Below are 22,492 nucleotides of genomic sequence, written 5' to 3'. Positions count from 1 at the left end.
TCTGCGTGACTTTGTATCTTTCACTTCTGGAAATGTGTGTAACTCAGGATGTAAAAGCTCCTTCTGAAAATAAAGCTGCAGACCCAGCTTCATCAGAGCTTGGTCTCCCCGGGTCTTTCTTTCTCTCTCTCTCTCTCTCTCTCTCTCTCTCTCTTTTCAGGCTGATTCCCTGGAGCACAGAGGCTCTCTGAGTTCACTTTTTTGCCCAGGCTTCTAAGAACCAATCGAGAAGGCGCTCTGCATCTTCACTCCGGAGAGAAGGCGTTCTGCATCTTCGCTCCTTCGAGAGGGTGCCTGTGGCCTCCGTGAACAGAGCAAGTCCTGTGACAGGGGCTTTATTGTCTTTCTGTGTAAACCAAGGAATATCAGCCTCCTTCTCTCTCCTTTACTCTCTCACTGATGCCGTTCATCCTGAGGGTATCCCTGGCTCCTGCTGGGGCTGGACCCCAGTAAAAACTGGCCCTGCACAGGTGTCTAATGAACGACCTTTTGACAGCAGAGCCCCCTTGACAATCATGCACCACCATGTTTTAACATAGGTCCCCTGAAGAAGCAAGTAATTCAGATGCGGCTCTGAAGAGCAGATTACCTCACCTTTTTTGTGCCTCCAATGTCCTTTTCCTGCGCCTAAAACCACCCTGCTTGGGGGATGGGGTGGGGGAGGAGGAGACAGGCATTTGGCTTGTAGGATCTTATTTCCCCCACCAGGGATTGAACTCAGGGCCCTTAGCAGTGAAAGTGCTGAGTCCTACTCACTGGACCACCAGGGAATTCCCCTGGCCTGCTTCTTTGTCCTGGAAATATCACAAGCGCCTGGCCTTTGGGGAAGAAAACATTCGATCTGTCCTCCCGTCACCTCACTTGGCTGCCTTGTGGCTAAATCCTTTCTTTGCTGCCAACCTTGGCATGTTGCAGTTTTGACTCGCTGCTAACTGGGCAGATGAACCTGTCTCAGTAACATCCTCACTTCCAGGAGGGCTCTAGGCTTTACAGCCTTGCCTTCTGCCTCCCACTTGCCTTCCAGATAGCAGCAGCAGAGGGAGGTGCAAGGCAGAAGGGCTTCCTTTAGTAGAGGCTTGACTGGGTGGGGCGGGCAGGGCATGGCGCTGGCCAGTCAGAGGCACCTGCAGAAGAGCTTGGGGCTCGGTCCAGGGTGCACCCTTTGGGGCCCAGCTGGCAGGCAGGGCATCACGGTCCTCAGCGGAGAGATGGCTGCTGCACCATAATCTTGTTCCAGACGCCCAGGCCCAAGGGCCTGGACAGCACAGCCTGATGGGTGGAGGAAGCTGAGGCCTCGGGACTGATCCCAGAGGGCAGCCAGGAGCTCCTCCAGGCCAGTTCAACTGATCTCAGGGTGGGCAGACAGGTGAGTGAGACCAGTGAGGAGCAGAGATGGAGACATCTGTTCAGAGCTCTTCAGGCCACGTTGCCCAGGTGGTTTGCCGACAGCTTCAGGTACCCCAGGCGCAGCCTCTCTGGATCAGGTAGCTGACCAGGGTCCATGAGGCCTGGGTCACTCTCGCTAGCAGCCACAGCACTTAGCTCCAGATGCAGGAGGCTGTGGGCTGGCAGGCTGCTCAGGGCCTAGGCTAGGGCAGTGGCGCCCAGGCCATTGTAGGACAGAGCCAGTGTCTTCAGGCACTGGGTGTCTTGGAAGGTGCTGCTCAGGGCCGCCTGGTGGTTCAGGGAAAAGGTGCGGCTTAAGTTACAGGCTTGGAGGTACACAGTGCTGAGTGAGGGGCAGGCCCGCAGGACGGAGGCCAGAGCCTGGCCACAGCCATCCCACCAGGAGTTCCCCTAGCTGGTGGCAGACGGCGGCCTCCTCCTGCAGCTGCTCGCTCCTCTGTGCTCTAGCCTTGGTCTTGCTCAGCTGGCAAAACTTGTGGTCCAGCCTCATACTCAGGGGTTTGTTCACCCAGTCGCCCCACCCAGGGTTCCGGACATTCTGCGTTCTCCATCGCCATGGCTGCCACATTTCTTTTTGAGTTAGTGTTTTCATTTTCTTCAGATAAACATCCAGAAGTAGAATTGCTAGATCACGTGGTAGTTCCATTTTTAATTTTTTGAGAGATCTCCATACTGCTTTCCAAATTGGCTGCTCTAATTTTATATTCCCACCAACAGTGCATAAGAGTTCCTTTTTCTCCACATCCTCTACATTTGTAGAAGATTTTAATTAAAGTCCAGCTTATCAGTTATTTCTTTCATGGATTGTGCCTTTAGTGTTGTATCTAAAAAATCATTACCGTACCCAGAATTCATCAAGGTTCTCTCCTATATCACCTTCTGGGTGTTGTATAGTTTAACATTTTACATTCAGGTCTATACTCCATTTTGAGTTAATTTCTGTGAAGGGTGTAAAGTCTGTGTGAGACTGATGTTTTTTCATATAGATGTCCAATTGTTCCAGCACCATTTATTAAAGAGGCTATCTTTCCTCCATTGTAGTGCCTTGCTCTTTTGTCAAAGGTCAGTTGACAATATTTATGTGGGTCTATTTCTAGGCTCCTCATTCTATTCAGTTGATCTACATTGTCCCTTAGCACCCACAGGGGATTAATTTCAGGGCCCCTCAAAGATACCAAAGTCTGTGGATGCTCAAGTCCCTTTTAAATGATGTCATAGTGTTTGTACATAACCTACACACATCCTCTTGTGTACTTTAAATCATCTCTCCTCCTCCTCCAAGTCGCTTCAGTCGTGTCCCACTCTGTGCGACCCCATAGACGGCAGCCCACCAGGCTCCCCCGTCCCTGGGATTCTCCAGGCAAGAACACTGGAGTGGGTTGCCATTTCCTTCTCCAATGCATGAAAGTGAAACGTGAAAGTGAAGTCGCTCAGTCGTGTCTGACTCTTAGCGACCCCATGGACCACAGCCCACCAGGCTCCTCCGTCCACGGGATTCTCCAGGCAAGAGTACTGGAGTGGGGTCCCATTGCCTTCTCCAAATCATCTCTAGGTTACTTCTAATACCTGTAGTACAATACCTGTAATTGCTATGGAAATGGTTGTAAATACAGTGTAAATGCTATATGAATAGTTCCCAGTGTATAGTAAACTCAAATTTTGCTTTGGGGAACTTCTGGGAATTTTTTTTTTTTTCATGTTGGGGGCAGTGGTTTGCCCTGTTTCCTCTCTTTTATGAATTCTAGAAGAACTGGTAATTTTTCAGCTCATTCAGGTTTTTAGTTGTCTTAAGGACAGAAATGTAATTTCCAAGCTGCTTATAGTAGAACTGAAACCAGAAACTCCCCAAAGATCTTTTCATGGAACTTCCATTTTCCGTTTCTAGAAAAGATGGGCTATAGTATGTGGACAAATCCTTCCACTGAAAAGAGGTAAAAATACCATGTTAAACTCAAAAACCATCTTCTTAAAAGCATCAACGAGTTGACAAGATAGTCATAAATGACTTAGCCTCCCAAAGAAGGGAAAGATCCTGCTTGCCCTTCATAGAGAACAGTGTCCTGGAAATGGAGAAGCAGCCCTGTAAGTTTATTGCACCAGAGTCCAAACAGGCAATCCTGCACTTCCAGCTGTTCGCCCCAAGTTCCTGACGTTTTCACCCATCTGTCTTCCTTCAAACTTTAAACCAAGTTTTTAAAATTCTGATTTAATGTATACGGAAATTCTATAATATATATGGTAACATATGTTCACTATAGAAAATTTATAAAATGATGAAAATAAATGATAATAAAAATAGCTGTAGCCTTCACACTTGGAAATATTCTGTTGTATTTTCTTCTAGTTTATTATATAAACTGATGCTGCCCAGGTACCAAAGCTCTAAGTTGATGGGCACAGATCTCAGTGGCCCCAAGCCCTGTGTCTGTATCTCTGCCTTCCAACCAGTGATGATGGATGGTCCTGCACATACCTAAGGTCACCTCTCAGCTTGAGCATAAGATTGGGCCCCTGCTTCCCCCAATAATCAACTTCCTAGTCTCTACTGTATCACTCATTCTTGCATACAAATGTGCTATAATATTAATACCTCTCATTAGAACAAACAAAATGAAACCAAATAAATGAAAACAAAATGGTCCCATTAAAATCCACCACTTGATGCCATATCCCCCTCCAACCAGTGCCCCATTTCTATGACTTTCCTTATAGAACAATACTTGAGTCCATGCTCTCATCTACTGTGCTGTCTTTTATTTTTATCAGATACATATATGCACATACCTTGAAAAATAAATACTACTACAAGGCCTGTTAATGGAAATAATTGAGTGAGTGAAAGTCACTCAGTCATATTCAACTCTTTGCAACCCCATGGATTGCAGCCTCTGTCCATGGAACTCTCCAGGCAAGAATACTTGAGTGGGTAGCCATTCCCTTCTCCAGAGGATCTTCCTGACCCAGGGAATGAACCCAAGTTTCCCACATTTCATGCAGATTCTTTGCCATCTAAACCACCAGGGAAGCCTCCCAATCTTCCATACATCCCATTTCTGATTCCAGAGCCAATCTCTTTAACTTTGTATGTTTCTCTTATTGGTATTTCTGTTCCTCTAAATAGCACATTCATAATACTCCTTCTTTGTTTTTGTATGTGTATCCTTTTAGTGAATTAGCTCTCTTTAACATACCTGCTGCTGCTGCTGTCGCTTCAGTCGTGTCCGACTCTGTGAGACACCATAGACGGCAGCCCACCAGGCTCCCCCATCCCTGGGATTCTCCAGGCAAGAATACTGGAGTGGGTTGCCATTTCCTTCTCCAATGCATGAAAGTGAAAAGTGAAAAGTGAAAGTGAAATCGCTCAGTCGTGTCTGACTCTTAGCGACCCCATGGACTGCAGCCTACCAGACCCCTCCATCCATGGGATTTTCCAGGCAAGAGTACTGGAGTGGGGTGCCATTGCCTTCTCCTTTAACATACCACAATCCTTCAAATAGTTGTTTTATAATTTTTATTAGCTCAGTGTTCAGTGTCTACATTATTATGACCATATAAACAAATGCTACTCACAGCTAAGCATTTAGTAGACTGTGATAATTTTTCTCCTTTGAATTTTTAAAAACATTGTTCTGGAGTTAATAAATGTCTTATTCCTTCATTTGCTTAGTTTCTGTTGTATTGATTATGAGATCACTCCCAAATTTCCTCCACAGCCTAAGTCCTTATGAATATATTCAAGCACATCAGATATTCTACCAACTTCGTCTCTTTGCACACTTTCCCACGGCCCTCGGTGCTGCCACATGGGGACAGGTTCCTTGCTTGCATGGGCGTGGCTGACATTCGGAATCTCCTTCACTTCATCCCAGGCTGACCTCTGCCTCTCTTTCCTACTGGCTTGCCCTGTTGCCTGGATCTCACATGTTCCCCTCTTTGGTTTTCAAACACTGTCCCTTTACTCCATCTTGTTAGTATCCTGAGAAAGGGAACATGTAAAATATTGAAACTCTAAATATCTAAAAAAAAATCCCCTGGAGAAGAGCATGCCAACCCACTCCAGTATTCTTGCCTGGAGAATTCCATGGACAGAGGATCTGGTGGGCTACAGTCCATGGGGTCTCAAAGAGTTGGACACGACTGAGTGACTAGCACGCGCACACACACACACACACACAAATATCTAAAAATGTCTTTAGGCTACTAGCATTTACTCACATGCTGCTGCTAAGTCGCTTTAGTCCTGTCTGACTCTGTGCAACCCCATAGACGGCAGCCCACCAGGCTCCCCCGTTCCTGTGATTCTCCAGGCAAGAACACTGGAGTGGGTTGCCCATTTCCTTCTCCAGTGCATGAGAGTGAAAAGTGAAAGTGAAGTCACTTAGTCGTGCCCAACTCTTCTCGACCCCATGGACCGCAGCCTACCAGGCTCCTCCATCCATGGGATTTAACAGGCAAGAGTACTGGAGTGGGGTGCCATTTCCTTCTCCACTTACTCACATAGTGACTTGGTATAGAATTCTGTCTTGGAAATAATTTCCCTCAGAATTTAGAAAGCATTGCTTCAGCATTTTCTAGCATCTCCAGAGCAGATTTTTTTTTCCCTCTTGAAGTTTTCAAAGTCTCTTCTTTTTAAAAAAATCTTATTTACTTTGTCTTTGGTTGCGCTGGATCTTCATCGCTGTCCAAGGGCTTTCTCTAGTTGCACCGAGTGGGAGGCACTCCTCTTGTTGTGGAGCACAGGCTCTAGGCTTGCGGGCTCAGTAGTCGGGGTGAGCAGTAGGGCGAGTGGGCTGTGTAGTTGTGACACACAGGCTCAGTAGTTGTGGTCCCTGGGCTTAGTTGCTCTGGGCATATGAAATCTTCCCAGACTAGGGCTCAGACCTGTGTCCCCTGCATTGGCAGGTGGATTCTTATCCATTGTGCCACCAGGGAAGTGCTCAAGGTCTCTTCTTTTGCACCCTTTTCACCAAAATTTCACCTGTGATATATCTTTGTGTGGATCTGTTTTCATCTTCTGTGCTGAGAACTTGGTTGGGACCCTTCAAAGTATAAACTTTTGTCTGTCAAACTCTGAGAAACTTTCTTGAAATTTTAAAAATATTTGCTACTATTCATTCTCTTTGAAACTTATGTTCTTGATGTGTTGGAATCCCTTGCTGATAACCCAGAACTCTTATGGTTCTTCTTTCCTTCTTGCCATTTCTTCTCCATTTTGTAGCACTAAATGGAAGTACAACTTAATTTTCTAATTCTTCTATTAAATTATTTATTTCTATGATCATATTTCTAATTTCTAAGAGTGCTTTGTTCTTCTCTGTATACAATAGTATGTAATTCTGGTCTTTTTTCATATGCCATATCTTTTTTGCATCTTTTATATATTATTGATTATAGTCATATGGAATTCATTAGATCTCTTGATTATCTTGTTATGATTTCTGCTGAATGTTCGTTTCCCTTATGACAGTTAAAGCGTCATATCACCAGGGTCTTACCCTTGCTCTTCCTTCTGTTTCCAGGAACTAGCAGATCCTGACCCACTGGAGGCCTCAAAACATATCCTGGATGATGGACTTTAGTGTGGCTCAGGCAGTTAAGCCACACTGCCACTTGATGTCCTCCTGACTTCTGAACCTAGCAGCCTCTTAACATAGAACATTCTGGAACACTGCAACAGTTCACTAGCATGGGGTGCAGAGTCATGCCTGCTACCTCATGGACTGGGACCTAATGGAAAGCAGGTCACAAAGGTTTCTGAGGGAAGATATCCTGGGTTCAATCCCAACCCCAACTCCACCACCTCCTTAAACTCTCTCAGTACAAAATGATCACAAATTGGGTGCTTCATGGGTTTGCTCTGAGGATAAAATTTGACCATGTAAATCACATGGTCTTATTGCCTGAGACATATTAAGTGTTCCTTTATTCACAGTTTTCATTATTATAATGGGCTTCCCTGATGGCTCAGATGGTAAAGAATCTGCCTGCAATATGGGAGACTTGGGTTTGATCCCAGGGTGGGGAAGATATTCCCTGGAGGAGGAAATGGCAACCAACTCCAGTGTTCTTGCCTGAGAAATCCCATGGGCAAAGAAGACTGGCAGGCTACAGTCCATGGGCTCACAAAGAGTCAAACACGACTGAGCACATCATCATTATATTGACTACAGCATTTAGATAAGTTCCACTCTTTTGCTTGTATAAAGCACAACTCAGGAAACATCGTTAAGCACATATTAATATTTTTGAGACAGGTGTGATTATCTTCCTAGGATAAATCCTTTTTAGGAATTTAGTTATTTCTCTTTTTTGCTTTTCTTCTGGCCGCATCGTTCGGCATGGGGGATCTTAGCTCCCCAGCCACGGGTTGAACCCATGCCCCCTGCATTGGAAACACAGAGTCTTAACCATTGGGAAGCCAGAAAAGTCCCAGGAATTTAGTTATTTCTGCATCAAAATACAAGCACACTTAAACTGTGGAGATGATTTGCAAAAGTGCCCTTTAGGAATTTTACACTACTTTGGGTGGGAGGGAGGCTGAAGAGGGAGGGATATATATCTATATACTTATGTCTGATTTACCTTGTTGTAAGCAGAAACCAACACAACATTGTAACGCAATTATCCTCCATTAAAAAAAAATTTTATACTACTTTATTTCAAAGTTGAAAAAAGCATAACTGCTTATTAAAATTTAATATACTCGTCAATTCTTTTACTCCCCCCTCCAAATTCTATACTTCAGGATAGAGATGAGCAAAGGAGTCTGTATTTTAGATAGCTTTCTGTGAGTGGTTGAGAAAGTGGGCTTTGTACTTACCACACTTAATTTTATATTATATAATGTTTTGGTTGCCTTCCCTTGTGGCTCAGCTGGTGAAGAATCTGCCTGCAATGCGGGAGAACTGAGTTTGATCCCTGGGTTGGGAAGATCCCTTGGAAAAGAGAACAGCTACCCACTCCAGTATTCTGGCCTGGAGAATTCCATGGACTATGTAGTCAATGGGGTCGCAAAGACTTGGACATGACTGGGTGACTTTCACTCATTCAATCTTTTGGTATCATTTATATATAGACCATATATAGAGAATCTAATATTCAATTACTAAGTTAAATGTTCCCTTTACTCCTTACTTTGTAACCCTATAATATTCTAAGAGTAAACATAAATTAATAGAGTTGATAAGAAGAGGAGAAAAAAAGAGATTTTGTTTCCCCCAATACTATGTATTTTTCTTTATACTGACAATATCCTCCTCATTCACTTTCATCTCTGACAAACTGATCTATTTTGTTTTATTCCATTTCTTAGTCCACATTTTCATTCACATTTATTACTAATATATTTGTTTGACATTTAACCTACGTTATATGACAAAGAATTTACACAAATAATGGTGCAAGATAAAGGAACAGCTGGGAGCAGGAGATGTATAAGTACAAGTGGGCAAAAGACAATATGATTGAGAACCGCAAGAAACAATAGTACATAAAACTTCAATATTTTAAATTATAAAACATAGAAAATAAAACAACCCAGATACTTTGTGTAAAGAGAAAAATGACAAGCTTGAAAATGCCATCATGGAGCATTAAGAATCAGATTTACTCTCTTGTCTTACACAATGACAAATTCAGATAAACATATGAAACAACAGTATTCAGACCCTGGACATCAGGCAGCACAAGCATTGTGACTTCTACAAATAAGAAAACGAAAGCGGCAAGGCCTACAATTGTCCAGCTTCCTTCCTGGAGAGAGCTTCCAGGACACAGTGTGGGAAGGGAGGAGCCCTAAGAGAGCCCAGCAGTCCCAGTGAGTTAAGGGGACAGAGTTGAGAATTGCAGAGACCAGGATGTTAGAATTAGCAGACAGTGACAATAAAAGTTACTATAGATTATTATAGGACTTCCCTGGTGGTCCAGTGGTTAAGACTCTGCCTTCCAATGCAGGGGGCATGGGTTTGATCCCTAGTCAGGGAACTACATTGCACACTGCAGTCAATTTAATAAAAAGTTACTATAAATGTACTTCTTATGTTCAAAAAGTTATACCAGAGACATGAAAGATGTTTAAAAGATCACAATTACAATTCTAGATGAAAATCTCTGAGATAAAAATACACTGGATGTGTATTGGTAGACTGGTAGATCATGGTAGATGTGTAATGGTAGATATGACATTGCAGAAGAAAAGATCAGTGACCTTGAAGACATAAACATAGAAACTTCCCAAAATTACATGAAGTAATAATTATTAAAGTGTGTTATTAAGTTTGGAACATACATTCAAGCAACATTGTTCATAATAACCAAAACACAGAAATAACCTAAATGTCTATGAACACATGAATGAATGAATAAATAAAAGGTGATATATCCACATAATGCAATATTATTTGACCATGGAAAGGAATGAAGTACTGATTCATGCTACAATGGGGATGAACTTTGAAAGTATTTTGCTTTGTGAAAGAAGTCAGTCACCAAAGATTGACATTGTATTATTCCATTTATCTAACGGGTCCGTTTCCTCGAAGAGTCAGACACGACTTGGTGACAACGGGGCCTTAATAAGTGAATCTATAAAGACAGAAAGTAGATTTGTAGTTGCCTAGGGCTCAGGGAATGCTGGACGGAAATGGGGATGACTGCTGAGAAATAATGGATGTGTGGTGATGAAAATGTTTTTGAAAATGTTTTTGGAGTGATGAGAATGTTCTAAAACTTATGCGGTATTTGTTGCATTAGTTCTATGAACATAAAAACTACGGATTAATTAAATTATTGAGTAACATATGTGAATTATATCTAAAAAAAATAAAACTTCTAATGAAAGTGATGGCTCAATTAAATGAAATATAGATGCCAGAACTGCCATGGGAGTTTGTAGAAAGAAAGATGAAAAGGTTCAGAGAAGGGGGCATGCTAGTCTGAATCTACGCTATAGAACTGGAAAACACACAGGTGACTATTTCCTTGGAGAGACACAAAGGGTACTGTTTATCATGCAATAAAGAATGCACAGGTAAGGGGAGTATGAAGCTCATTGTGTCTGTCCTTGGTGAGCTGGGGCTGACTCTAGGAGATAATATCACAGAACTTAGCATTAATGTCTCCTTAGCATTAGTGGGGATAATAAGATCCCAGAAAGCCAGAGGACAGGTGACAGCAAGTAAGAAACAAAGTGAGCAGAATTGTCAAAATAGCCATCATTGTCAGAATTGAAACCAGAGAAATTCTGACTGTGAGGAATTTTGGAAATGGATAACAGACCATTATACTCCTTGGGGCAAGATAGAAGGGCAGCTTACAAGAGTGTTGTCTAATATTTGAACCAGTAGAAGAATGACAAATAAGCTGAAGGCTGACATAAACGATCTCAATAGAAAGTTATGATTCCTTGACCAGTTTCCAGTCTCAGACCCAGAATCCATTAATTAGAGGCCCCCATAGTTTCTGTAACACTATAGCAGGTGTGGTACATTAGTAATTCCCCAAGTCCTTCACTAAAGGAATCAACGGCCACAATACACTGAAGAAAGAAAATGCCCAGATCTTTGCTAGGCTTATTAGAATTGACACTAATTCTTAGGGAACCAAAGCACCGTCATGGACTCCCATTAGAAGAGAGGTATATGAGGACCAGGAAATAGTTTGTATCCTGTCTCAGGTCCACCCATGTCTCAGTGGATTCTCTGTGTCCACACATCCCCCCTGTGATTATTTCCCCAGTTTCCAAATGCGTCATTGGAATGGCCATGTTTAACAATTGCTGGAACCTCACATTTGTTTGACCTGTGCAATAAAAGTTTGGTGATAATATAGGGCAGGTGGAAGCCCATGAAATAGCCTTTGAACCTTAGCCAGGATAGAAAATTAAAACAATTTTATATCTCAAGGGTAATGAAAGTGCTTAATACCGCCCTTGAATACACAAGGGATGTGGGGTGGAGCCTGGTCCAAATATATTAGCAGTGAATTTGCCAGTCTGGTTCTAGCAAAAATTGGATGGGTCGTGGTAGATGACAGTGGACTGCTAAGAACTTAACTCGAATTAGCTTAATTGCAGCAGATGTGCCGAGTGTGATTTTTTTAATTAATTTATTTTTGACTGCACTGCTGAACAGGCTTTTCTCTAGTTGGGCCAAGCAGGGCTTACTCCCCATTTGTGGTGGGCGGGCTTCTCATTGTGCGGGTGCCCTTTGACCCTAGCCATCATCTTTTGATCCATGACTTTCTCCCTTAAGGCCTGTTCTCACCCTGAGAACACCTTAGGAGGCCTGACTCCAGCTTTTCTGAGTCATTTAGCCTCCACCAGAATCAGGACCTTTAGTCTGTATTCTCCCCTCACATTTTTAGAGCTCCTGTCTTAGTCTCTCATTCTAGAAACTTCCAAGGACTAATGTAGATCATCCTTGATCTCCAAGATGTTATCTAGCTTTTGTGCTGCCTTTTTGAAAACCTTGGTCCTGAATGTTCCATAGCTCAGAGGGTAAAAAAAATTTCATAATAAGTCTGGGGATCTGATGTACAGCCTGGTGACTATAGTTAATAATAATTCTGTATTGTATACTTTAAAATTGATCTTAATCATTCTCATCAGCCCTGTCGAACAGACACACACATAAGGCAAGTTGATGAATACATTAATTACCTTCACAGTGTACATATATATCAAAGCAACATGTAGTACACTCTGAATGTGTACAATTTTTGTTAAGTATACCTCAGTAAAGCTGGGGAAAAAAATCACTGTCTGTCCTTTCTCAGGATGATCACATGATGCTGCTTCAGTGACCCATGGAGGTTACACAAACTGACTTTTCTGATTCTTCCTCAGACCCTCCAAAGGCACATGTGACCCATCACCCCATCTCTCACCGTGAGGTCACCCTGAGGTAGAAGCCCTGGGCTTCTACCCTGAGGAGATCTTACTGACCTGGCAACGCAATGGGGAGGACCTGACCCAGGACATGGAGCTTGTGGAGACCAGGCCTTCAGGGGACGGAAACTTCCAGAAGTGGGCAGCCCTGGGGGTGCCTGCTGGAGAGGAGCAGAGATACACGTGCCATGTGCAGCACGAGGGGCTTCAGGGGCCCCTCACCCTGAGATTGGGTAAGGGGTGGGGTAGGAATGGAGCTTCCTCTCAGATAAAGCAGGAGCCCTTCAGGACTCAGTTCAGCAAGGTCAGGACTCAAGCCTGAGGTCAGGGCCTCTTCCCTTGCCTCCACAGAACCTCCTCAGCCCTTTGTCCCCATCATGGGCATCATTCTTGTCCAGGTTCTCCTCGTGGTGGCCATGGTGGCTGGAGCTGTGATCTGGAGGAAGAAGTGCTCAGGTAGGGAAGGGAGGGAGGGACCTGAGATTTCTTGTCTCACTGGGGGTTTCAGCCCAGGTAGAAGTTTACCTGCCTGGTTATTGGAAAGTACCCTCCACATACTTGTGGAGTCTGGAGCTGATGCTAACATTCTCCTTTTCTAAAACACGTGTGTTATGAAAGACAAAATTTTCACCTTCCTAATTCCAGTTGGGAACCAGGTTTCCAGCACTTGAACAGCAGAAGGGAGGTCCTTGCTGAGAACAGACCTCCAGGAGGGCAGGTGGCCCAATCTTACACGTCTCCCTTCTCTGTGTTCCTGATCCTAGCATGAGTTTTGACCACAGTTCCAGAAAGTTCTCTGGGGTCCAGGACTAGGGGTTCCTGTAGGGTCTCATGACTCAGCTTTCTCCCTGGCCTCTCACATGATATTTTCTTCTCACAGGTGAAAAAGGACGGATCTACACCCAGGCTGCAAGTAAGTGTGGAGAGGGTGATTCCTGAGACCCTTGTGAGGGTGCAGACAGGAGGCCATGGGGGGCTCACCCTCCTCAAAGTGCCTTCTCCAGTTTCTCTCCTGTGGGTTCTGACCACGTCCTGGTCTTGTTCTCCCCCAGGCAGCGACAGTGCCCAGGGCTCTGATGTGTCTGTCACAGTTCCTAAAGGTGAGACCCTGGAGGGTCTAGATTGGAAGGGGGATTGGGGCAGAGGGGACACATTGGGTGCTGGGGATCTCTGAGTGGGACATGTGAGCTTGTGGGGGACTGTGGAGAATGTCAGCCCTTTCATGATTGACCTAAACTGGTTCCTGATTCTTTTCTCTCACAGTGTGAGACAGTTGCCTTGGGGGGACTGAGTGATGCTCAGTCCCACTTTGTGACGTCAGATCCCCAGACCCCTCTTTCTGCAGCTGCATCCGAATGTGTCTGTGTTCTTATTAGCATAACGTGAGGAGTTGGGGAGACTGGTCGCCCCTGCCCACCACGCCCCCTCCCAGCACCCTGATGTTCTCTTCCCTGATACACTGTCCTGTTCCGGCAGAGACGGGGCTGGGCCATCTCCATCGCTGTCTTTGCTTCATATGCACTGAGTAATGATGTCTTATTTCCTTTTTGAAGACAAAATCTGTATATATATGAATTTGTTTTTACTAATTGGTGCCATGATGGGGGATTAAATAATAAAGGTGAAGATTCCTAAAGTTTGAATGAGGAAATAAATTGAAACACCAAGAACCTTCCAGATCCATCCACATCTTTGCTGTGCTGAATCAGCTGCGGGAGAACAGGAGGAGGCTGTGAGAAGCTGAGTGTGAACAGGGCTGTGCCCAGTCAGTGATCCGTGCCTGGTGGGCATGCATGCACTGCCCATGGTCACTCCTGGACTGGTTACTCTTCTCCATTCCGTTGTCCTTGTGCCCTCAGTAAATCCTTGTCCCACCAAGGACCTGTGATCATGGACTGAGAAGTCACCTGGGCCTTGTTGATCTCCAGCACCATGGGCAGGGTGCGTTTCTTAAACAGTTAGGCTAGGCTCAGGCCTTGGTCCAATCCTTAGCTCCTGTCATTTTTGAATGTGTTTATATTTTGCTTATTTAGTTACTGGTATTATTGTTGTTGGTGTAATGACTGTTCTTTTTCATTTGTAGAGACCGGCCTCATTCTTCTCTGGGTGACCCCATCTCTGACAGCAGCAGGGGTCACTTTGCCTGTCATTGTCCCCACAAGTCAAAGGATCCATGCACACAGGATCTCAGCTATGTCAAGAGAGAAATTTCAGAGCCATCCAGCTCTTGCTCCCCTTCTAGAGATTTTGCTGGATTCTTCTTTCCAACTTTTCTTCATCTTTTTAAAGGAACCACGTGATGGAACTTGCAAAGAGGAGGGACCCAATAGTTTCATATCTTGACTTAATTCTTGCCGGGTTTCTCTCTTCTCTGCAGTCTGCCCCCTTTTCTGCCCTTACATCTTCTAAGGCTACTGTTGGCTCCCGTCTCAACTCATGGATTTAGAAAACAGAGTCTAATAAAATCACAGCAGGTTGAATATAAGAGCTGGAAGCAAAGGATCTTCCTTTCTGAAGAGATAAAGAGCCTTGTGTGTGGTGTGCAGGCTGATCGGTGTGGGAGGGAAGGGAGATCAACCTTTGTGAGTAAAATACAGGCGGCACTGAGGTCAGTGCAAATGGATGTTGTGCTGTAACTGCCATGAGACAGCATGTGGCCTGAGGTCACATCAATAAAGACACTATCTCTGGAATAGGGAAGTGCTTTACTGACCATCTATTGAACTAATATGTGTTGTGTGACAGAGACACGACACACTCTTTTTGCATCTAGGAGAGCTCAATGAACTAACAGCAGACAAACCCTGTCCGCCATGTACAGTGTGTTCTAGGGAGAAGGGGCAGAGCATGACTATGAGCCTAGTAAGTGAGGGAGTGTTTCCCTTACAGGTTGATGAGTGCTCTGAGGAAGGTGACCCAGGGTACAAGTGTGTGGAGACAGGGCAGGTGGCTGTGTTACTAGGCTGGACAGTGGACCTCATTGAAAAGGTGACCTTTAAGTAAAGATGTGAAGAACATGAAGGAATGTCCACAAGGAGGGCTAGGGGAGGTTCTCTCCAGATAGAGGAGCCTCCAGGGCAAATGCACGAGGGCAGGAGAGTGTCTGTGTTCAAGGGAGAGCCAGGAGGCAGCTGGGACTGAATGAAAAGGAATTGCACTCAGATCCCATGTCCGGCCAGATCCTGTGGGCCTCCAGGATGTTAGAGGGGATTGATTTTATCTCAGTAAGCTGTGGAGTCATAGGATGATACCAACAGAGGAGGACCTGCTGTGACTGCTCTCTGGAAGCATCAACCAGGCTGCTGTGCAGAGTCAGGAGGTGAAGCGCGAGGGAGGCACAGAGGAGCCTGAGGGAAACAGCACAGGGTCCAGGCTGGGGAGGCTGCTGCTTGTCTGGGGTGTGAGCAGGGAAGATAGTAGTGAGTGAGTGGATTCTTGATCTATTCTGAAACTGCATTTTACAGCATTTCCTAGAGGATTAAACCTGAGTTATGAGAAAGAGTGAAGGAGGACTGCAAATTTTGAGATTCGCAAGTAAGCATGTGGGGCACCTACTGTGGAAATGAGGGGACTCTGGAAGGAACATATTTGGGGAGGCATCGCCACCAGCATTTGGTTTAGGGAAGTGGCAGCTGAATTGGGTTTACTAGTCTAGGGTTTAGGTGAGATGACTTGACTGCAGAAATAGATGGAAGTGGTGACACCATATAAATGATGTTTAAAGCCTTGAGAACAGATGAGGTCACAGATGAGGGAACAATTGGCTATAGAAGCAGAGGGACAAGGACTGAATCCTTAATCCCCTGGGCAATGGGAACTGATCAGACCACACACCTGAGCAGACGGCACCATTCTGACACCTAGATGGCACATGGAAAGGGGTCCTGAAGGACATGAAGGAATGTCCTTCACCTGCACTCCTCTTAGAGACAGAAGGTTAAGAATAGATTTATATCATGGTTGGTGCTGATCTTCAGATCACACATTTCATAGCAAGAACACAGATCTGGATTCCCACCTGGCTATGCACCAGCCTCCCTGTACAGCTCGTTCATAATAGATTCCCAGACTCTGAGCCCTACACTCTAGATGGTGGATCTGGGAAGAGTCCTGAGTATTTTGTAACAAGCTCTACAAGCAGTCCTGAGCAGACTGGGATCCACTGACATTAAAGATCAGAGAATGATTAAGGTAGGGAGGGGTCTTAAACACACATTTAAATGTTTTTTTTCCTGAAAGGAAAAAGAAAAAGTATTTGGTGCGAGTTACATGTTGTTTCTGCCATGTGCTATCACCAGGCTGAAAATTTAGGAAATGATTATCAGCTCACCATAAAGAGAGTCTCTGAGTTGCTAAGAGAGTAGATCTAAATTTTCTCCACACATGCAGAAGAGGTAATTATGGGACATGATTCAGTTGTCAGATAAAGCTATGGTGGTGATAATTTTGAAGTACAGAAGTGTATCAAATCAACAATTGTACACCATAAACTGACTCAATATTGTATATCAATCATAATAAAGCAGAAGGAAAAGTCTCTGAATCCTTGCTTTCTGAGTCTTCCCTGCATGGTATTCTTAGGTAGTTCTGGGTGGAAAAAAAAGATTTCAAATTGTTCTAAATGGAACAGAGAGAGGCACACTTGTGGTTTTGGGTTTATTTCAGGGAAAACCACTGAACAGCCCTGAGGCCACAGCTGGGAACAGAATCCTCAACCCCACCCTGGTCGGGTCCCACACACGAACCCCTTCCCCTGCAGGTGAGCACAGATACCCCTGTTCACAGCACTGTCAGCCTTGATGCTGGACAATGGACCCTGGGCTAGACCTGATCTCTGCTGCTCCTGACACCTGGACGACACACCGCCACCCCTGCTCCATGTGCCACATGTGCCTAAGGCATTCAGTGCAGTTCCAGTCTCTCTGTGGCATCACGTCCTAAGGAAGAGTCCAGCATGTGGTAAACTGCCTGGTGGAGCCTCAGCCTCTTTCTACCAGCAAGAATATTTAGGAAGCAAGGTTTTCTGTCTAATGGAGAAAGCTGTCTGCTTCCACCAAGATCATCAAGTGTGAAATTCCCCTCATTTGGGAAGAGGGCACAGATTCTGGGGTTGGAGAAGGAGAGTGAGGGAGGGGAAAAGAATGACAAACTTCAATCTTTTTTGAGCAGTGATCTAGATCAGAACTTGGTCTGCTACATCATAACCAGTCAGGTTGGATGAATGAATCATATCTTTCAAATTCTTCTGTGACGTTGCATTATGAGGGCCAGTTTCTGTCTACTCTAGTTTATACTCTCAGATAAGTGAAGTGCACTTCTGAATGATGAAATGATCACTCAAAATGTCCCCCAGCTGCCCTTGTCTCTTTCCAGGATTAAAAAAAGAAGATCTATAAGTCTTCATGGGACCCATACATATATACTGACATTTTATTGCATATTAACTTTTGTAACTTAGGCAATTCCAAAGAACATTCAAACTACTGCACAGTAGCCCTCATCTCACATGTTAGCAAAGTAACACTCAAAACTCCCCAAGCTAGGTTTCAACAGTATGCGAACTAGAACTTCCAGATGTACAAGCCGGATTTAGAAAAGGCAGAGGAACCAGAGATTAAAGTGCCAACATCTGTTGGATCACAGAAAAAGCAAAAAAGTTCCAGAAAAACATCTACTTCGCCTTTATTGACTGCGCCAAAGCCTTTGACTGCATGGATCACAATGAACTGTGGAAAATTCTTCAAGAGATGGGAATACCAGACACCTTACCTGCCTCCTGAGAAACCTGTATGCAGGTCAAGGGGCAACAATCAGAACCCGACATTGAACAACAGACTGGTTCCAAATTGGGAAAGGAGAACATCAAGGCTATGATGGGACCAGATGCCATGATCTTCGTTTTCTGAATGTTGAGCTAAGCCAACTTTTTCACTCTCCTCTTTCACTTTCATCAAGAGGCTTTTTAGTTCCTCTTCACTTTCTGCCATAAGGGTGGTGTCACCTACATATCTGAGGTTATTGATATTTCTCCCTGCAATCTTGATTCCAGCTTGTGCTTCTTTCAGCCCTGTGTTTCTCATGATGTACTCTGCGTATAAGTTAAATAAGCAGGTGACAATATACAGCTTTGACGTACTCCTTTTCCTATTTGGAACCAGTCTGTTGTTCCATGTCCTGTTCTAACTGTTTCTTCCTGACCTGCATATAGGTTTCTCAAGAGGAAGGTCAGGTGGTCTGGTATTCCCATCTCTTTAAGAATTTTCCACAATTTATTCTGATCCACACAGTCAAAAGCTTTGGCATAGTCAATAAAGCAGAAATAGATGTTTTTCTGGAACTCTCTAGCTTTTTCCATGATCATGCGGATGTTGACAATTTGATCTCTGGTTCCTCTGCCTTTTCTAAAACCAGCTGGAACATCTGAAGTTCACAGTTCACGTATTGCTGAAGCCTGGCTTGGAGAATTTTGAGCATTACTTTACTAGCGTGTGGGATGAGTGCAATTGTGTGGTAGTTTGCGCATTCTTTGGCATTGCCTTTCTTTGGGATTGGAATGAAAACTGACCTTTTCCAGTCCTCTGGCCACTGCTGAGTTTTCCAAATTTGCTGGCATATTGAGTGCAGCACTTTCACAGCATCATCTTTCAGGATTTGAAATAGCTCAACTGGAATTCCATCACCTCCACTAGCTTGGTCCGTAGTGATGCTTTCTAAGGCCCACTTGACTTCACATTCCAGGATGTCTGGCTCTAGGTGAGTGATCACACCATCGTGATTATCTTGGTCATGAAGATCTTTTTTGTACAATTCTTCTGTGTATTCTTGCCACCTCTTCTTCATATTTTCTGCTTCTGTTAGGTCCATACCATTTCTGTCCTTTATCGAGCCCATCTTTGCATGAAATGTTCCCTTGGTATCTATAATTTTCTTGAAGAGATCCCTAGTCTTTCCCATTCTGTTGTTTTCCTCTATTTCTTTGCATTGATTGCTGAAGAAAGCTTCTTATCTCTCCTTGCTATTCTTTGGAACTCTGCATTCAGAAGCTTATATCTTTCCTTTTCTCCTTTGCTCTTTGCTTTTCTTCTTTTCACAGCTATTTGTAAGGCCTCCTCAGATGGCCATTTTGCTTTTTTGCATTTCTTTTCCATGGGGATGGCCTTGATCCCGGTCTCCTGTACAATGTCACGAACTTCATTCCATAGTTCACTAGGTACTCTATCAGATCTAGTCCCTTAAATCTATTTCTCACTTCCACTGTATAATCATAAGGGATTTGATTTAGGTCATACCTGAATGGTCTAGTGATTTTCCCTACTTTTTTCAATTTAACTCTGAATTTGGCAATAAGGAGTTCATGATCTGAGCCACAGTCAGCTCCCGGTCTTGTCTTTGCTGACTGTATAGAGCTTCTCCATCTTTGGATGCAAACAATATTATCAATATGAATTCGGTGTTGACCATCTGGTGATGTCCATGTGTAGAGTCTTCTCTTGTGTTGTTGGAAGAGGGTGTTTGCTATGACCAGTGCATTCTCTTGGCAAAACTCTATTAGCCTTTGCCTTGCTTCATTCCATATTCCAAGGCCAAATGCCTGTTACCTCAGGTGTTTCTTGACTTCCCAGCTTAGCATTCCAGTCCCCTATAATGAAAAGGACATCATGCAAAATGCTGGGCTGGATGAAGCACAAGCTAGAATCAAGATTGCTGGGAGAAATATCAATAACCACAAATATGCAGATGACACCACCCTTACGGTAGAAAGCGAAGAGGAACTGAGGAGCTTCTTGATTAAAATGAAAAAGGAGAGTGAAAAAGTTGGCTTAAAGCTCAACATTCAGAAGACTAAGATCATGGCATCCAGTCCCATCATTTCATGGCAAATAAATGAGGAAACAATGGAAACAGAGACAGACTTTATTTAGGCGGGCCCCAAAATCACTGCAGATGGTGACTGCAGCCATGAAATTGAAAGATGCTTGCTGCTTGGAAGAAAAGCTATGACCAACCTAGACAGCATATTCAAAAGCAGAAACATTACTTTGCTAACAAACGTCTGTCTAGTCAAAGCTATGGTTTTTCCAGTAGTCATGTAGGGATGTGAGAGTTGGACTTCATAAAGAAGACTGAGTACAAGAAAACTGATGATCTTGAACTCTGGTGTTGGAGAAGACTTGAGAGTCCCTTGGAATGGAAGGAGATCAAACCAGTCAATCCTAAAGGAAATCAACCCTGAATATTCATTGGAAGGAGTGATGCTAAAGCTGAAGCTCCAATACTTTGGCCACCTGATGCGAAGAACTGACTCATTGGAAAAGATCCTGATGCTGGGCAAGATTGAGGGCACGAGGGGAAGGGGATGACAGAGGATTAGATGGTTGAATGGCATCATCAACTCGAGGGACATGAGTTTGAGCAAGCTCCAGGGGTTGGTGATGGACAGGGAAGCCTGCTGTGCTGCAGTCCATGGGGTTGCAAAGATTTGGATACGACTGAGTGACTGAACTGTACTTTTGTATTTCTTTGTACATGCATTTGCTGGGGAAAGTATCTATGGAATTGATCAATTACGTGTGACCCACACAAAAGTCTTTTAAGTACCAGTTTAGACACCAAGCTATAATCTCTAAGTCCATGAAGACTAATAATCTAACAGTCTAAGCAGATCCATGACATGATAAAAACACTCATCTTTTTCCTGGCAATTACCAGTCTGGGTCAAGATAAGGCAGTTTACTTGCTTATGCTCACTTTCAATGTCTGTATGTTTCTTACTGTGAGCTGATAACAAGCATTTCCCAAAGCAGCACTGGCTCACAGAAGACATAAAGTATCATTGGTTTAGATGGACTTGTATTCTGACAACTACCCTTTTGCCAGAAAAATAGCAGGATTGGAAACATAGGCCTTGGAGAGTCCATTTTTAGTAACATGGTTGGCCTGGTTTTAAGGTTTATGTGGCCAGTGAAAGCAAATAAAAATAATAGATTAAGTATAAAAAACTTCCGTAAGTACAGTACTAAGAGAATAAATGTTTCGGAAAACATAAATGTGGGCAATATTTTAGAGGGAGTTGTTTTTGCCCTTAGGGCATTAGCCAAATCTGGAAAAATCTTCCCTTTGGTTTGCTCAGGCTTATGAGTTGTAATAGGAAATGTAACCCAGAGCTTGTTCATGTGGGGAGCATACGTGACATCCCCTCCTTGAAAATCGAGAAACCAAGATTCACATCCTCGGAGAGGATGTGGAGAGTTTGGAAGCATGGAACCTGCTACTGGGAATATAAAATGGTGTTGGAAAATACTCAGCCAGAACAGAGTATTAAAGGCAATATTGTGTCCTGGGGATAATGAAAGAAATTAATGTCATCCTCAAAGACTTACAGGATGTAAGTGTGGTGGTCACATCATATCCAGTTAATTCTCCACTGTGATTCTTGCAGAAACTGGCATGATAATTGCCAGTGACAGTGAGACAACTGTAACTCTCAACCTGGCTACTTTCTTTTCATTTCCTACCTTTATGTTTCTACCTACAAAGTTCTCTCTTTTAATTCCAAATAACCTAGAAGTTTGCCCTAGTACTTTTGGAACATAATTTTTCTCTGGATATATGAGGAGTGAGACCCAAAACCTTGGACTTGAACTCTCTATTATTTTGGTCTCTGCATTCCTAGCCTTAGTTCTGTGAGAAGCCATGTGGTCAGATGATCCCAAAGTCATCCTGTGCTTGGCAGATCTAAGGTGCTCCCAGTGTTCCCTCCTCTGGGAACAATATCTCTGTATAATACTCACTTTTGCAACATAAGCTGGACTCGTGACTCTCTGGTAACATTCAGAAGATTAATAAACATACATTTTGGGATCATGGGGAAAAAAGATATGAGGAACCCGTGGTCAGCTGTCTCAGGACTGGCTGTCCAGGCCAGGCTGGGGAAGCAGAGATTCCACAAGGAGGATAAGTGACCTGCATTCCTGTCCTACCTGAGAAGTTCCTCCTCTAGGTCTCAGCCTCCGCAGGCCCTGCCCTCAGACAGGAGGACAAGGAGGAAGAGACCACCAGCAGAGATTCTCATCCTGTCTGGAATGTGAAGGAAACTGTCTGTAAAGAGGACAGGAAGGAAAGTGAAGAGAGAAATGCCCCCAAATCAATACCTGGTGACCAAACCCTCCCCTGTCAGACCCCACAGCTGGGAAGATGAGG

General features: G+C 44.0%; 2 protein-coding genes across 2 annotated transcripts in view; both read left to right on the top strand.

Moving 5' to 3' along the window:
* The window catches only part of LOC133236944 (BOLA class I histocompatibility antigen, alpha chain BL3-7-like), a 52,296-nt gene extending 39,943 nt beyond the window's left edge, over window positions 1–12,353 (top strand). Inside the window, exon 4 of the mRNA XM_061399246.1 lies at window positions 12,251–12,353. Coding sequence (XP_061255230.1) covers window positions 12,251–12,312 — 62 coding nt within the window. The 3' untranslated portion in view covers window positions 12,313–12,353. The remainder of the gene's footprint in view (window positions 1–12,250) is intronic.
* LOC133236929 (BOLA class I histocompatibility antigen, alpha chain BL3-7-like) overlaps window positions 1–22,492 on the top strand; it is a 227,641-nt gene that overhangs the window by 183,242 nt on the left and 21,907 nt on the right. Inside the window, exon 6 of the mRNA XM_061399213.1 lies at window positions 13,173–13,205. Within this exon, the coding sequence (XP_061255197.1) occupies window positions 13,173–13,205 (33 nt within the window). The remainder of the gene's footprint in view (window positions 1–13,172; window positions 13,206–22,492) is intronic.

This window comes from Bos javanicus, chromosome 23 (assembly GCF_032452875.1).
Source record: "Bos javanicus breed banteng chromosome 23, ARS-OSU_banteng_1.0, whole genome shotgun sequence".
Taxonomy (NCBI): Eukaryota; Metazoa; Chordata; class Mammalia; order Artiodactyla; family Bovidae; genus Bos; species Bos javanicus.
This window is presented reverse-complemented; position numbering and strand designations above follow the sequence as displayed.